Below are 17414 nucleotides of genomic sequence, written 5' to 3'. Positions count from 1 at the left end.
CTTACAAAGACTTCCAAAGCTGAGATGCACTTTGGCTCATTTTACATGTGCCATGCCAAGAAGGTCAGCATTATTACTATAAAAAAATCTTACATTCTACAACATAAACATCTGCCTGGAAGCAAGAATTATCTAGTAGGTCTTTACCAATTAGATAAACAATCAACAAAAGCGTCTTAAGTTTCCAGCTAATAATCACTCTGATGTAGACTACTGAATATTACACAGCTTTACAGTAAGATTTGACAATTTGCTTAGTCCCAGATGCATTTGATCATGTTGGAGAACAATAAACATGGTCAAATGTAATCTCCAGTGCGTCTAAGTTTTGACCCCAAAATAGCTGAAGTCAAACTCATGTTAACTTCAGCATAGGTTGGATCAGCTGCCTCACTCAGGTGGCTTACCTGAAAGGTACAGTTAAGGTATGCCACTACAGATTTCTTTTAAGGCTTTCTCTTGGCAGGTAAGACTGTTTTAAAAAACCCTAAGTGATCCTGATATCCTTTGTTTTTCAGATACCAAGAAAATAATCAGTTGTATTGAGGGAGGCACACAGCAGATACAAAAAAGCACATTTGGTAGTTGCTGTTTGATAGACTTCTGTCAAGCTTTTTATCTCCCGCTGGCATTCTAGAGCAATAGGTAGGGTCACATACTTATCTTTATGAAGTGTACTGAGATCCTTTTCTGGATGTATATTAGAGATTTTTTCCCCCTGCTCGAACAACAGGAAAGATGAGGGCTTTAGATTCTTGGTATCACTGCTGTCTTGCAGCAGCAAGAGGAACAGTTTTGCGTCTGGCTAATCCTGAACCCTACCCATGTGATGAATGTTCCCGTTATATTTCTGTTTCATGCCTGAACAGTAGTTCTTTAGTTGTGGTTAGTTGGGAGCTTTGCAGACTCCCAAGAGCTCAGATCTGCTAATGTGAACACACGCTTCCCCGCCCCCTTCCTTGCATAACTTGTGATCGCAGAGCCATGAAAGTATGTGAGTCCCTCCCCCAGCACAGACCAATCCCACCTGGCATATGACCTGGGCTCCATGTCAGCCAGGGCCGGCAGCACTGACTTGCCAGAGTGCTGCGTGTAGCCAGAGCGATGACCTTAACGAAAGAGAGTTCCCACAGGGCTCTTCCACCCCCTTCTGAGGTGACCAAGGCCGACATGGACAGCACCTGCGAGAAGGGGGAGGCTGGGCTGCACTCCATGACGAGGACTGGAGCAGTGGTGCCAAGGGAGCGAGCGGTGGGAAGGCTAGTCATGCACAGCATGGCGATGTTCGGCCGGGAGTTCTGCTATGCCGTGGAGGCCGCCTTTGTCACGCCGGTGCTGCTCAGTGTAGGGCTGCCCAAGAACCTCTACAGCCTGGTCTGGCTCATCAGCCCTGTCCTGGGCTTCGTGCTGCAGCCCGTGGTAGGTTCAGCCAGTGATAACTGCACCTGTAGCTGGGGCAGGAGGCGGCCTTACATTCTGGGTCTGGGCATCATAATGCTGTTAGGCATGGCTTTGTACCTCAATGGGGACGTGATGATCTCAGGTGAGTGAGGGGCGTGTGCTATGCTGACAGACAAAACTCATCCTAGCCTTTTGAATCATAAAGAAAAGAGGGGTTCCTTTTTTCCTTGCTAAAATGGAGTGTTAAAATTGGGTAACATTACTCAGCTGCACTGAAGGAGCTGGGGAATCTTCATATACATTCAATCCTAATGCTGCATGTTATGTACCCTGTACATAGTGTACTGTGTTTCTGCATGTGATCAGTGTGTTGTATGCTTGTGTGGTTGCCTGATCAGTTCATACAAGTAAAGCACTGCTCAGGCCCAGAGAAGTTTTTACAAACTAAAATCTACCTTGTTAAGTTAAATGGTCATTATTGTTGGTGTGATGTAATACACATCCAAACTGAGTATCTGTTAATCCCTATTTTAGATGGGTTGCCATTCAAAATATGTATCTTCAATTACTGCAGCACCGGCTTGACTCAGGACTGTGTTACGCCGGTGAATAATAAAAATCTACAACTCCCTGGAAACTATGTTGCACCCGGAATGTGCAAAATCAGATAGGAGTGACATCCCTAGACACTCTTATATTTCAACTTGAGATGTAGCTTCTCAAAGTCTTGATGGAAAGTTGTTGCTGTCATTATGACTTGGCAGATGGGGGAGGTGTGTGTTTTTATGGATAGATCTACTCTCTCTTCCTGGGTATCATTGGTGTTGAATATATTTGTATTGATTTGCCCAAAAAGAGATGTTACACTCAACTCTTGATTATCTAAAGCAATGGAAGAGTGGGACAAATAAAATTAAAAAGTACTGTGAAATGCATGTGTGTTAGGCTACCAGAGCATGCCATGAAGGTGCGAAGGAGTAGATTAAGGCTAGTTGATGCTCTTGATTGTGGAGCTTGGAGTACCCTGAGCTTGTGCTGACTCAAGGCAGTAAGTCAACCTAGCACAGCTCAGTGCTACACAGACTGCTGCTCTGATGTGATTCTGCTCTCTCTTGCATAACTGAGCATTGTTTAGATTTGGATCAGGAAAGATAAAATGTGGTTTTGCAGAACATGGCACTGTTGCTGTCAGAATGAGGGTGTTTTTCTTTTTGTAGCTTTCATCGGTGAGAGAGACAAGCAGCGGACGTGGGCAATAGTCATTACCATGCTGGGAGTAGTACTTTTTGATTTTTCAGCTGATTTTATTGATGGCCCCATCAAAGCGTATTTATTTGATGTCTGCTCTCATCAGGATAAAGAGAAGGGTCTGCATTACCACGCCCTCTTTACAGGTACTCATATCTTTTCCTCCCTACCTCTTGAAGTGGGGGGAGGTAATTGAATGGATTTTATCCTCACTGTGTTTCTAATCTTGAATGAACTGATCATCTGATCTCGCGCTTCAGTCACGAGTCTTTTGTTGCTGGGTTTTCACTACTCCAGAGAACAGCAACTTGTGATTGCTGCTACAAGAATTCTGCTGCAGAAGGCTACAGGGATAAACATTTACAGCAACATAGCCATGATTTAAGTAAGAGCAATTAATTATTTTAAAAAGTTAAGTAGTGTTTTCAGTTCTGATTTTTTTCAAGTTTCTTTTGAAGCGAAAATTAAGGGATGTAACTTTTTTGCTTGCCATAGCACACAAAAATAACATTTTTGACTTGGCATGTGACGTAGAGCAAGAGCTGCACAGACCAAAATAGTTGATTTCCATTCTTCAGCAGTGCTCCAATATGTGCTGCCTTCCTGTACAGAAACAGGAGGCCTGTGTAAAATTCAGAACCTCGCAACTTCCACAAAATAGATCCAAGTAGTTCAGTCCAGGCTCTTGCAAATGAAGTAAGGGCTTCATTTGCCTTTATATGTTTGAAGTGTTGCTGAGTTACAGAAGGAAACCTGCACTGCCTGAGCTCTGTGTTAAGAAAATGGACAGAGGAGACACATGAGGCTGCATACCTGTAATGTGAATCTGGAGGATCTTCCAGCTGTGTCTGAGAGCAGTGAAAGGACAAGACAAAAACCAGACCAGATGAGAAGTCACGCAATCTGTGTTGATGCAGATTTTTGTGGCTACCGAGCTACACCAAGAGCAGAGGCATGTAGATTCAGTGACAGTTGCTCTAGACAAGGAGGGAGGTGTAGTAGCTATTGATGACAGGCTGATTTTGGACATATGAAAGAAGTGTGTCCAGGAACACAGATTTAAGGGAATCTTACAGCCACATGGGAATGAAAAAAGTGTTACCAATTACAGACTGACACATAAAATTTTTAGCAATCTCTTGTTTGGACAGAGAGGGGAGTCAGTCTCTATGTATATTCTTGTCTTTAGTAGAAGTCTGGTTGCATTTTTTCCTTGGATGCTGCTAAAAAGGCTTGATTTCCAAATTTGGAGCTACAGATTTAGGTGACTCATTTGTCTACTGACCTGTGGAAAGGGATGTGGGTCAAAGCACATCAAATAAGAGTGGAACAGCTTGCATTATTTGGTCCAGCATTCTGTGCCCTCTGTAGCAGGATCATAGGTATCTTAATCCTTCCTAGCCTACTCTTGAAATCCTTCCTTGACAGGGGTTCTGCAGCCCTCCCAAGACAGTCTGTTCCAGCAATTCACTGCCCTTGTTGTTAGACAGTTTTCCCTATAATCTAATCTTAATATCCATGCCCTACAATTTACATTTATCATTCCTTGTTCTATCCCTATTAGACACAGACAGCAATCTTCCCATTTCTTTTGTCTTCTGTTTTATATATTATTTTGTTTCACCTATTAAGTTCCTTCTTTTTATTCTAGGTATCCCAGATCTTTCTCTCCAGTTTGTCTTCAGTTTAAGGTTTAAACATGAAACTCAATAGCTTTTCAGTTATGAAACTTATGACCACTGAGACAACTGGAAGAGTGCATATATCCAATATGCAATACTCAGACTGTATTCCAGTATCATGATTGCTTTTTATTAAAACAGTATGCAAAGATGACCTCAAACATCAAACATTCACTCTGTGCAAACACTTAGTGTAGTTTTTCTTCAAAAAGTTATTAACAGCTTGGTTAGTTTTCATGTGAAGCGAGGATACCGTCTCCTGTAAAATTCAGTAGCACACAATGATGGAGGGCCATAATCAGACCCAAGAGGGAAAAAAGTACAGAAAGCCCAGAGTGAAATAAAAATCCCATGTTTCGTAGGTGAAGCAAATATAGGTCCTGTTACCTCTGTTACTTTTTACAAGAATGGTTGTGCCATACATTGTCTTCAGTTCTCCTAAGCAGAAGAGCAGAAATCCTTTGAAGTCCTTCAAATGCTTCTATCCTGCTTAACTCCCACACAGTGCAGAGCCGCCTGGTTAACAAGATGTCAGGACTCTACAAAGCTGCTTCCCCTACCAGACCTCTGTGCTGTATGTAGCAGTGTACACTTCCGTGTGCTTCTGAAACTGTGTGCACAAGTAACAAAAAGAAGACGTAAAAAAATCAGACTGAATGCTGGTTTTAGTAACTTCAAGGCATAAGGAAGCATTCTCATTTTACCTTTTATTCTAAGTTTTCCAAGAAAATCACTAAATGGAATTTCGCATTTGTATTTGATCGTTTTTGTTTTATTTTCAGAGTGGCGAGATACTTGGATTTTGATAACTACAAAATAATGTGTTGGGTTTTATTTCCTTTTTTTTTTTTAAATTTCAGATGGAGACAGTATTTCTGTTTAGATCAGCTACATAAAATACCTTTTGCAAAGTGTAAACCATAGATAGTCTTGTTAGAATTTTAAAAATGTTTGTTTGTTCTATGAAGTTGAAAAAAGCCCATACATGTCAGTAGAACTTCAGTTTCTATTACCTACTGTTTCAAAGAAAACAAAGCCTCAAAGAGTCAAGACAAGAGATGGAGGCCCATGCCACTGTATGTTCAGGCATTTGTTGTAGACCTCTGTTTACCAGAGCTGAGATTTTTCAAGAGATGTTTTGGTAACTGCACATATATGTGATTAGCTCAGTATTCCTATTTCTTGTGATTAATATCTGAAAAGTGATTATTCAGTCATTTCTAGAGGGGATCACATGTTAAGGGTATTGTGTACTCTTTGTTTATCAATGCCAGTAGATCTTTTTTCTCCTTTTCTTCCACCCCCATAGGTTTGGGAGGAGCCCTGGGTTACCTGACAGGTGCTGTGGATTGGGGTCAAACTGTACTAGGATATTCCTTGGCATCAGAATTCCAGGTGATTTTCTTCTTCGCAGCCTTGGTTTTCCTAATCTGCCTTACTGTACATCTGCGCAGTATTCCTGAAGTCCCACTCAGATACGAAAATGAAGAGACAAAGTTCTTGTTGGAAGTGACTGAATCCTATAAATATAGCTCCATAGAGGAGGAAATCAAGAATGGCTACTTAAAATCGACCTGTACTGAAACAAAGGCTGCAGCTAAACCAGGGAAATGCACTGTTACGTCACGTACAGAGGTAAGTACAGAAGTGATTTTGTAAGCCATATCGTTGCATCCTTGGAGACCCTTCAGTTAGCTAATGCTGACTATTTGGAATGGAGCCCTTTCACACACATAGAATAATCCACCAGGATACAGGGTCTGGAGAAAGCCTCCTTTATTTTTTATTTATTTATAAAGTATTTCCAGTAAGAGGGGTCAGACAGACTAGTCCTGGTGTTTTGAACAATTGTCAGGGATGAGGGAGAATCAGGTTCTGCGTCAATCTCTTGATATCCTCCTCATGTGAATTTTGTCAAGAGGATCTACGTTGTCCTTTAGTCCTGATAGAATTAACATCAGACTGTGAACAAGGACTACAGACAATTAATCTTTGATATAAATCTGTAACTCACACTAAAGTCCACACACTTTCATATGTATTACACATGAAATGTTTATTCCCTGGTCTATTAAACATTTGGGTTTGCTGCTATTTAACATTTCATTGAAGATTTATTGACAGTACTAATGTGTTTAAAATTGCTACTCCTACAGCAATGCCACCTGTCTCCTGGAGTTTTAGTTTTATTTTGATGTGATGTTGTAGCTGCGTCTTTGGCAGAACTTTTAGGTGGGAGAGAATAGTGAGTACTTTCAAGTCATCACTGTTATTTTGCTTCTGCTGCATTTTTATGAGAGATTGCTTCAATCTAAGGCAACTAGGAAAAGGTAAATCTACCTGAAAAAAATCTGGAGAGCATTTTTCTAGAATGGTCTTGGGAACAGATAATTTTTACTGTTTTGTTGATGACTTTTAGTGCTAGGAATCCTCACTGCACTCTCATGGTACCCTAGGTAAGCAAAGGCTAATGTATACATCTGGCTCCTAGGATAACAATAAGTGATGAAGTAGTTGCTTGTTTTAATTTCACTTCTGATACAGGTCTTGATAAATCAGATAAAAAACACTGATAATGTGTAGATAGTTAGAAAACTAAACTCATGTTTAAGCTACAAATAAAAGGGATTTATTATGTTTCACTATTTATCATTTGTATTATAATAGCATTGTGTATTTCTAACCTGAAGAAAAATATTATTTCATCGGACAGTACAAAGGTAGAATAAAAGATGATGAACACTGCCTGATGAGAATTCCAGAAAAGCACAGAGAGGGGCAGACAGCAAAACAACAATTTGTTGGGAGAATATGGCTAGCACACTGTGTTGCTGTCCCTGTTTCCCCCATGTAGGCCAGCTTGAGCAGCCAGCATCCTTCACCAGGACTGTTCACTCTGAGCATCCTCCAAATTGTCAGAGATGCTGAGTATCATTGACTGCTTTGCCCATGCGGGCTCTAAAGAGAGGAAGGTAAATGAAGAAGAGAGATGCAGTGAAAACAAGGGGAGCAGACTATGGATTGGGGTAGCCTCCACCTTGGCAAGAAATAATTTCACTGATTAAGTGATGTCTGACACCCAAGGTGAAGCTCAGGCATCCACTGTGGGCAAACTCGTGCCATTGCCTTCCTCTCTATATTTTTAGCTGGATAGCCTGGCAGAGGCTCACAGTGCTTTGATCTGTCTCATGTTTCTTTGATGCGCCTGGGAATGTATAAATTCTAGACACTCACTGCCTTAATGATATGTCTCTTGTGGCACATGTTTTCTGAGTTAATTCATTACTGTAATTGCTTCCTTGAACAAATGGTTCAGCTTCCTGTTTTTCTGTGTCTCCTTTTTTGCCGTAGGCATCATGGCCCTATATCTTGTAAATTAAGGACTGTGCTCTTACATGCTAATAGCTGCTATGACTATTAATGACATTTGATCTGTTACAGTATGAACAGACATCCCTAGTGATTCATCTTTTCTTTTTTAGCTTGGCGCCAAATTGCTCAGGATCTGCTGCCATAAAAGCCAAGTCATATTAATTCCACTGCATCCATATGAATCATCTTAGGCCTTGAGTTGTAGTGATTTTGTAGAGAAAATGCTTGAGTATTGTGAGCTTTTGGAGGTTAAGGAACTTAAATGGAGCCAAACTTCAGCACGTCATTTATATCAGTGCAGAGTTTGTGTGTTGGTGTGTACTGAATGTGTGCATTAAATATTTTGGTTTCCATTTCCATTCTCTAAAATATCTAAATAGAAAGCAAGCATTTCTGTCTAGCCATCAAATTATTGTTTGTAATTACAGCAGTGTTCTTTGTAGTTTTCTAGTCTTATGTTAACACTTTGATTGGAAAGGCTGTTTTAAAAAAACTATGTGGGAGAGTTGAACAAATTAAAGAAGCCAAGTCAAATGATAGTAATTATAATAGCACTAATGAGGCAACGTAGAATTTTTTTGTTTTTTATAACTGTAGAAGAATAGAAAGCATATTGTGTTTAAGAGAAACGGTGATGCCAAGAGAAATTCCAAGGGATTTGGACAATATACTGTGCAAGGTGAAAGTCAGCAACTTGAATTTTGGCATTCCTATGAGGATTAAAAACCTCCCACTGGAGCAAAGTATTTTTCAACTTTATATGTGGTGATTTTTCATAGAGTAGCTTACAGCATAACCTAGTTCAAAGGAAAGCAGAATTGTGAAAAGTAAGCAGAACATTGGAAGAAGGAAAAAATGTCATCTTACAGCAAGTTGAAGACAAAATTCAGCTTTCCATTATTGAACATAACTTTTACAGTTCTTCCACATTTCATGACCATGCAGCTTCCCTTACCATCTCTCCCAACACTGTTGCCTCCAAACATCACTAGAGAAAATCGGAAGTGTTCCATCATGCACAGATAAAATAATACCTTTTTCTTTTTAAAAGCAAAGAACAGTGCAGGAGCTTTAAAGAAGTTAGAATTCTGTGTCATGAATGCCTGACATCAAGCACACCTACAGTACTAAAAAATATTCGGGTGATAGAAATGATCTGATGACTGTGACTGGAAAAGAAACCGAGAGTTTTGGGGCACAGGACTCAGACAAGGAGGAGAGAGATAAGGTGGGGCATTGAGAAATCTTGGTTTTCCCCATCAGTGAAATTTGTTAATCAGCACCAAAAATGTTTTGATTTGGAAATTAGTTGTTTCTCCTGTGGGATGTCATGTTCAGGTACTATAGCTCACTTTCTCTGAGCACTAGGATTTTGAGTGGTGCTGCACCTCCTGTGGTGCATCACAGTCTCTCCCTGCTTCATGGAGGGGAGGACATTACATAGTGGAAATCTCATGGTAATGATACACCAGAAGAGGTGAAGTTTTCTAGGGAATTTAGCACATAGAAGGGAATGAGAATGAGGTCTCAGAAGTGCCATATTCCACAACGGATACATTTTAATTCTCAGGAAGTATTTTGAGTTTAATTTTTTCCATGTCAGATTTAAATTTTCAGTTGAAAGTTGATTGTCTCCATAAATAAGTAACTTTTGTTTCTGTTTTTGTTTTGTTTTTTGTTTGTTTTTTTTTTTTTTTTTAAACTCTGCTGAATCTGTTTTGACAGAAAATTTTAACTTCGTTCTACGAGTAAATAATATTCCTACTGATTATAACAGCAAGAAATGTTAGATCCTTGCCGATGTACCCCAGCTCTCCTAGAGTCTCTGTGAATCAGATAACTTCATTAGGCAATGTCTCTACAAATTAAATAGATAGTGAAAGACACTCAGTACCCAAGCAACCCTTCCTAGGTAAAACAAATTTAAAACTTTGGAAGTTTAGCAATTAAAAGATGCTGAGGCCTTCTTCATTAGCTGTCAGCTATTGTATTAGCCTTCAGGGCAATAATACAGTATCATTGTTAAATACTTGCTTTTAGGATCAAAGGCGGATGACCCTTAAATCACTCTTGAAGATACTTTTAAGCATGCCATCCCATTATCGCTATCTGTGTGTGAGCCACCTCTTTGGATGGATGGCTTTCCTATCCAACATGCTCTTCTTCACGGATTTCATGGGACAGGTAAAAGTGTAAAATCCTCTCACTTCTTGTTCCTTGTAGCATCTCGTCCTCCACCAAAAAGAAATTAGACAGTGTTATAGTCCTGGAGAAATGACAGTGGTGGCAGAGCTGGTTGTATCTGTATGGCTCAACGAGAGTTTTGTAAAACAGCTAATTGATCTCAGTCCCTCATTCTGAGGCAGACCATTGGATCTTTTGGGAAGAACTTTTAGTATTAGTAAGACTATTTGTGTCTATTTAACTGTTCTAAATGAAGGTCCTGGAGCTGCTCCAAACACAACCATTCTCGGCTTTGGCTTCTGTCCTGGGTTTGAGTGGTGGTGGTGCTGCTCCAAGACGGACGGGTTTCCTAATTGAAGTGATGCTGATGTTGCCTGGATGCAGATGGCCTTGTCCTGGTGCTTGGGCACTGTTGGCACAAGGCTGCTCACCTGCACTGCAGACTCCCCTAGCTGAAAGCTCTTGTCTCCTTGAATTTGGCTGTCCCTGCCATAGCTCTTTAAATTTTTCCCTGAGTCCCTTCTGCCAACAATTGCTTGCCTTTGTGATACCCAGTGCTCCCTTTTTCACACCATTCCAAGGCAGTAAGACCATATGTCCCTGCCAGTGATTCTTTCCTATACAATCCTATCTGCCTCCTTTATTCTAGGGTACAGATATACTTACTCCTGGCACAAATCCTCTCATTGCCGCTTCCTTTTTTCTGTCATTTCCACACAGTATTCCCATGTCCTTGCCTTTTTTTATCTCTGTAGGTAAGAGGGACTTTTTTTTCCCCTGCAGTTTATATGAACAACTGAAAGAAAAAGTTTTGCTTGCCTAGATAAGGAAATGAATAAGACAATTACTGGGTGGAAAAATGAGTGTGTTGGGGTAAGCCTGAAAGAGAAAACAAAACAAAAAAAATTGTAGATAAATTAGGGAAAAAAGGCTAAGGCAAGAAGGCAGAAGGGGAGAGAGAAGGAGAGTGAGAAATCGGGCTCCCAAGGGTAAAAGAACAGATGAGTCAGTGTAGGGTGGACAGTCCAGGAAAAGGCAGAGGGTAACAAATGATGAGGAGCCTGGGGTATGAGAATCTGGGAGAAATGAGTGTGAAAGCTGGAGAAGTGTGAAGGGATGATTAGGGCACTGCTTAACAGATTTCTTGGGTGCTAGTTACCTGTGCTACCAGGGATGACACCCTGTGTTGAGTACTCTCTTCCCATAAGAAGGAGGTATTACATATATGCAGTCCATTCTTACTTTCTGTGATCTTTGTGGTCTCTTTCAGGTTGTATACCAGGGTAGTCCTTATGCTCCTCATAACTCCACGCTTTACCTTACCTACAAAGCAGGAGTAGAGATGGGATGCTGGGGGCTGTGCATCAATGCAATTTCTTCATCAGTCTATTCTTGTAAGTACCCAGGAATGTACTCCAGCACTGTGTTTTGAAACAGTGTTTGAACTGTTTGCTATTTGCCATTGTTTAAAAAAATAAATCAATGCCAAATTAACTGGGGCTTTTTTTCACAATAAATCTTTAAGAAATGTTAAATTCTCAGCATTGTAAGAAACTTGAATCTTAACATGAACAGTTCCTGACCAAATGATCAGGGGTTGCTTTGGGAGTAAGGCATTGTTCTGCATGTGAACTGACCCTGAGCACTGAAAATCATCCTGAAGTTAAATGCCAGACTAAAATGGATGCCATGAGTATCATTCTGAGATGCTCTTTCACCTAGCAGTGCTGTAGCTTTAGGTTCTCAGAGGTGTCTCTGATGGCCTCTCCCCATCTGCATTTCTCATAGAATAGCTCTTTCACAAAGCAGCAGAAGTTCTTGCCAGAACCATGAACCTTGCTCTCTCAAATGATGTGTAAATATGCTATCACAGTTCCCCAGATAGATTTCACCATAGCTCTTAATAAGGATTAAAAAAAGCAATTGAATCTAAAAGCTCAAATGAGTAACATTTTGGGGGCTGAACTGAGCATCTAAAAGAGGCTTGAGGGAAACCTTTACCTCTTTGGAGCAGGCATGTCTGTAGTACCTTCCTCAGGTCAGACAGAGGTTGATGCCAAATGTTCTCATTATAATCAAATAGCAGAAATGTCTGAGGTTGTCAGTGAAGGCAGTTCTTCTAGAATGGTGAACTACTTCTCTGGAGTTGGCTATGCCACAGTAAGACTATCCCCAGAGAGGGCAAGTATTCTTTGGCAAGTTTATGCCTACAGTAATTTGAGACAACTTTCAAAATCAGTAGGATTATCTCCTTCATTGCATTTTACATAATAAAACCCCTTAAAGGCTGAATGATGAAGTATGACCTGTTTTGTTTCAGTCTTATCAGCATTTTCACTTTCTTTTCACAGATGTGCAGAAAATGCTTCTGCCATACATAGGATTAAAGGGACTTTATTTCATTGGATACCTACTTTTTGGATTGAGTACTGGATTAATTGGTTTATTTCCCAATGTCTATTCCACTCTGGCTCTATGTTCCCTTTTCGGTGTCATGTCCAGCACACTTTACACAGTGCCATTCCACCTCATTGCAGAATATCACAGGGAAGAAGAGGTGAGTTCACTGTCTAAGGAAGGCTAAATTTATATCTGTCTAGGTCTTTTTAGTCAATGTTGTGAGAAAACTGGATAGAACTTGTGAGCAGCTTTTAATTTTAATTTCAAACTATTTATGATGACACATGTTATGAATGGAAAGTTTCTGACAGAGAGAGTTAAGGTACCAGCTCCAAACTCTTGAAACAGACCTGCAGTGAGACAAATAATTATTTATCATCACCACTGAAATGAAGGCAATTACAATACACTTTTGGGCAGTAAGCAGATAACAGGGCTCCACTTATGTTGCCTTAAAGTGCTACCTTCCTTCTGCCATTCCTTCCAGATGTATTAGCTGAGGACTTGACTTCTGAGTTCCTAAGCTTAATAACCACTTTGTAAAGGCTGGCAGAATTTTTAGTTAATTGCAAAGTGTTACAAAATCTGTTAGCTAATAAAGATATGAAATTCAAGTACAAACAGTTTTATAGTTCAGTATTAAATTACAGACCACATTCTCATTATCTCTTTAAAGGCCTGGGATTGGTTTTGGTCTTCCACAACATGGAATCCTGTTTCCAATGAAAATCTGGAAAAGCTTACATTCCTTACCTCATGTTACTGCGCACAGCAGAATCTTCATGTCTTGTAAAGTGCTGAGCTCTTTAATAGAAAAGTTCTCTCAAGTCTCTTGAGTTAGTGAGAGCGATGGAAACAAGAAGAATTAAGGACAGTCGAGAGGACTTGGGAAAAGTTCTTGTTATATCTGGGAACGTTAAGGAAATGTTGAATCATTGAAAAACAACATAGAAACATAGTTGAGACCAGCACAGGGCTAGATCAAGTTCTTGAGAACATGTCCTACTGTTCTGTACAGCTTTTAAGCATCACCATCTAAATGATGAATACAAGAAAACTCTCAGGTATTCTATTGAATCCCAGGAGGATGTCCCGGTGTGGTTAAGTATTTCATAAATCTGATTCCTAATTTTTCAGTTAATTTCTCTGTTCCGTCCAACAGAGAACAATCATGATGGAGAGTTTTAGAAAGATATAACAAAGGACAGGGAAGGAACACACTTTAGGGTGAGATCACAATCCTAAACTCGGGCCAACCAACTCAGAGAGAGGCATTAATGGCAAAATTGTAGTCTAGCTCTGATTCAGAGCTGTTCCAAGACAGAAGTGAAATCAAATATGCTGAAGTGTGTATGGAGTTTATATTTAATAGGCTAATACATTGAAATGTTACTTGTAAGACAACCAATTGTTTCTCGTTTGGTGTATGGTACTTGCACTGCCAGATGGGAAATCATATATAATTCTGTGTTAGATCTGATATTAACAGAATTAGGTTTAGCTCAAATCTTCTATAATGTACAAGATAGGCAGAAAAAATATAAAGGAAAAATCAAGTGCAAGATTGCATTAATTTACACATTCATATAATTGTGGTCAGAGCTACTGGCACATAGGAACACTGGGCACAGCCCAGCAAAATAGATATAATTTAAAAAAAAATTGTGTCTAAAAATGGAAATACTTCAGGTGAAAGGACCGTATAATTCTAGAACAAAGAGCAGGCATTTTCCCTCACTATGCATTCTACCAAAATCACGTGCTGGGTTTTAAAATGCTGCCTTTTCAACTCTTGTTCTGTGCTGCTGTTCCCTAAGATCCAAATTCAGTTTTATCTACTTGATTAGGAAGAGACTGTTTATCTCCAGTACTTTGTGTACTTTGAGCTTTGTGTGGTAAAGACTCAAAGGCAGTGTAATAGGTCTTGTGAAAAGCAAAAAGCATCTTAATGGCCTACAGTGTTTGGATATCAGAAGACTAACTTATGGCATTGAAACCTCGTTTGTTACAACACAACCTTCTCCGTTCAACAGCCTATGGACAAAGACCAATAAATATGTAATCTATCATCTAATTTCCCAACAAAACAGAACAGTTCCCTCCTGGAGGGAATCACTGAACAGCTGAAGTTAGAAGCAACCTCCAGAGATCATGTAGTCCAACTCCCCTGGTCAAGCAGGGCCACCTAGAGCGGATAGCCCAGAGTCATGACCTGTATGGTTTGAGTATTTCCAAGGATGGACACTCCACAACCCCTCTGGTCAGGCTGTTGCAGTGATCAGCCACCCTCACAAGGTGCTTATATATGAGATGCTTGTATACAGTAAATGAAGCCTTTTGCTCTGCTATATATATCAAAGCAGCTATACAGATAATCAGCTATTAATAATGGTCTTTGGTAGGGTAGAATAATCCTAGTCTGGACATTTGCTTTTAGATTATTTTTCTTCACCAGCAATAAAAGCATTACATTTAGATTTTAGTACTGAACACTTTCATGTGGTTTGAGCCATAAATTCATAGCACAGTGCTCCATTATAACAAATTATGCTCTGTATGTGTGTGGGACATAGTTTGACTCATTTTAACAATCCCTTGAGGCTCTCCTTCAACCATGAGAATTGGACTTAGTTATCAATGACAGGGTGTCCCATACTGTGAAGTGTCAGTTTGCCAGAGCTCAAAGAGACCCGAGCTTGAAGGAAATGGCTATTTTTTTCTGATCAAATTTAATTTCTTTCCTTGAAAGAAGGTATAGAGGGAAAAATCACAGATGGGAGAAATGGGCAATTTGGAGAGATCTTGGAAAACCCGCTATCACTTGTAAAATCTCTGCTTGAATTCCGTACCCTCTGTGGGACAAGCAGAAAAAACGGAAGGGAAGCAGAGAGCTGTTGGCCTATATTGCCGCACGTGGGGGTCACGTCATTGACTGAGAGCTGCAGGTTGTCGGTGCTGACTCATTTCACTGGGTTTTGTTTTGTGCTTATTTGCAGAGCATGAAGCTGCAGGATGGGGAACAAGCTGGAGAGCAGGAGCGAGGGAAGGGCATTGACTGTGCTGCTCTCACCTGCATGGTCCAGCTGGCCCAGATAATTCTTGGTGTGGGCCTGGGGCTCTTGGTTAACGTTGCCGGCAGCGCGGTCACCGTGATTTCGGCGTCGACAGTGGCACTGATCGGCTGCTGCTTTGTTGCTTTCTGTGTTCGATATGTGGAGTAGGACTGTGTGAAGCAATTGGAGGAAATCTTCCCAGGGGAGCATTTTCCTTCTGGTTCAGTAGCACTGGTGCTGTTGCTGTGCTAAGACTGCTGGCACATCCTCCTCTCTTACCTCCTCAAAGCGGCTGCAATTCCAGAGCTTTATGAAATGGAGACTTGATAAAACTGGTTGCCTGATGCCTCAGATTGAAAGCTTCTGTATTTTGACTACTTTATTACTTCATTCCTGCTGGCCTCAGTGTATTAACACGCTATTACATTTGACAATATGTGTGCCCATGGCATCTCAATGGCCTATGTGAGGAGTCATTACAAAACTCCTCATTACCAATTTGTGGAATTTAATAGATGAAGCATATGATAAATTGAAGAAGTAATAAAAATGGACAGAGTTAGGAGGAAAGTTGTTATTTATCTTATTTTTCAGTTATCTTAAGATTGGGGATATTCTCTCTGTTAGTCAAAAGCTGCAAGAGGATCAAACAGTTGTCAGAGGCTGTTCTGGGTACAATTGCAGTATGATTAGTAGTACTGTTCAATGGGATCAGTTAATTCCCAGCTACTGTCACAAGCAGATTTGCATGTGAAAGATGATTGGAATATAAAAAAGATTGAAGCCTATTGTTTAAAGGCATAACTGTGAAGTAGTTATTTTATACTGGATCCTGTTGCCTCTGTATAAATGAAAAGAAAGTGACTGAGCTTGTGATGAAAGTCTGCCTAAGGCTGCTCTGCAAATACACTTGTAGGCACCTAAACGATCCATCTATGGGAAACAGCTGTCATCTTCCTTCTTAAAAAACTAGCCTCTTGACTTTGATACTGTAATTGAAAAAATAAACTTGTCTGAAATAAGAATTTTATGAATGGTTGTAAGCCACTTATATATTGACATTGGATATGACTGTATTTGCCTTAAAGTAGCATCTCTGCTTTCTATGGTTTTTTTTCATGCGTATAGCTTTGAGTTAAATGGCATTTGCTCTTTACAGAATATTGTAAATAAATTCAGTTCTGCAAAGCACTATCAGGAATTATTGTACAGTAAATACTTAATTCCACTAATTTGTATCTAATTGCATGTGAAGCTTCATTCTTATTTAATAATATTGCAAGAATTTTGAAAATCCTATGTTTATGAAAGCAATACACTGTATTTATGCTGTGTTTCCTCTGTCCTGAAAATCATCATATCCATATGCTGTGTTATATGCTAAGCCACATGAAGCCATCTGCTAATGCAATATTGTTAATGAACAGTGACACAGAGAGACTGTTGCCAGGTATAGGGTTTGGTTTTCTTTTTTTTTTTTTTTTTTAATTTTGCACATGTAGAATCAACACTGTTCAGTCAAATGCACGGTTGAATTGATCAGCTTTTAGAAGCTCTGCATGATACGAACTGACCACCACCACAGATAAATGGCTATATTTGACCATAAGATGCCTCTGCAGAGATTTAGCAACTTCATGCTTTTTGTATGTTTTCAAGAGTAGAGTGAGTCATTTATTCTCAGGAAAGATAATTTTCACGTATGCAAACTCTCATAAATTATAACGAGCCCATGGCAGCCTCAGCTACCTTTTCTTGTTGATGATGGTGTCTCCTCTCTAGGCCCAAAACTGGGCTCAGTGCTTGCCAAACCTTACCTTTCTTCACAGCTCCTTCATCCTGCCATATGAAAAAGCCATGTTGTATGGTTTCTTTCATTTTGTAGCCGTTCATGAATCCCCCTCATGTCACACTCATGGAAAAGAAAAGCTTGGAAGACTGACCCCCCAGACTGCTTGAAACACTTCGTAGGTGGTGAGGGGGCTGGAGCACAAGGGTCTCAACTAGGACAAACAGGAGAAGGCCAGAAAATGAAGGATGGTTGTTTTCTTAATTCACTTTATGCCATCATTAA

General features: G+C 40.0%; 1 protein-coding gene across 1 annotated transcript; it reads left to right on the top strand.

The window, feature by feature from the left end:
- Positions 1–967: 967 nt before the first annotated feature.
- SLC45A2 (solute carrier family 45 member 2) lies at positions 968–16440 on the top strand. Its single transcript, XM_009975689.3, has 7 exons — positions 968–1543; positions 2619–2795; positions 5641–5966; positions 9744–9887; positions 11158–11281; positions 12239–12444; positions 15284–16440. Exons 1-7 carry the CDS (start codon positions 1105–1107, stop codon positions 15506–15508), a joined length of 1641 nt encoding a protein of 546 aa, XP_009973991.3. The 5' UTR covers positions 968–1104; the 3' UTR covers positions 15509–16440.
- The last annotated feature ends 974 nt before the right edge of the window (positions 16441–17414 follow it).

Source organism: Tyto alba, unplaced genomic scaffold (genome assembly GCF_018691265.1).
Source record: "Tyto alba isolate M040663 unplaced genomic scaffold, T.alba_DEE_v4.0 Super-Scaffold_42, whole genome shotgun sequence".
NCBI classification, from domain to species: domain Eukaryota; kingdom Metazoa; phylum Chordata; class Aves; order Strigiformes; family Tytonidae; genus Tyto; species Tyto alba.
The sequence above is the reverse complement of the archived record's forward strand: the minus strand, read 5'-3'. Positions and strand labels throughout refer to the sequence as shown.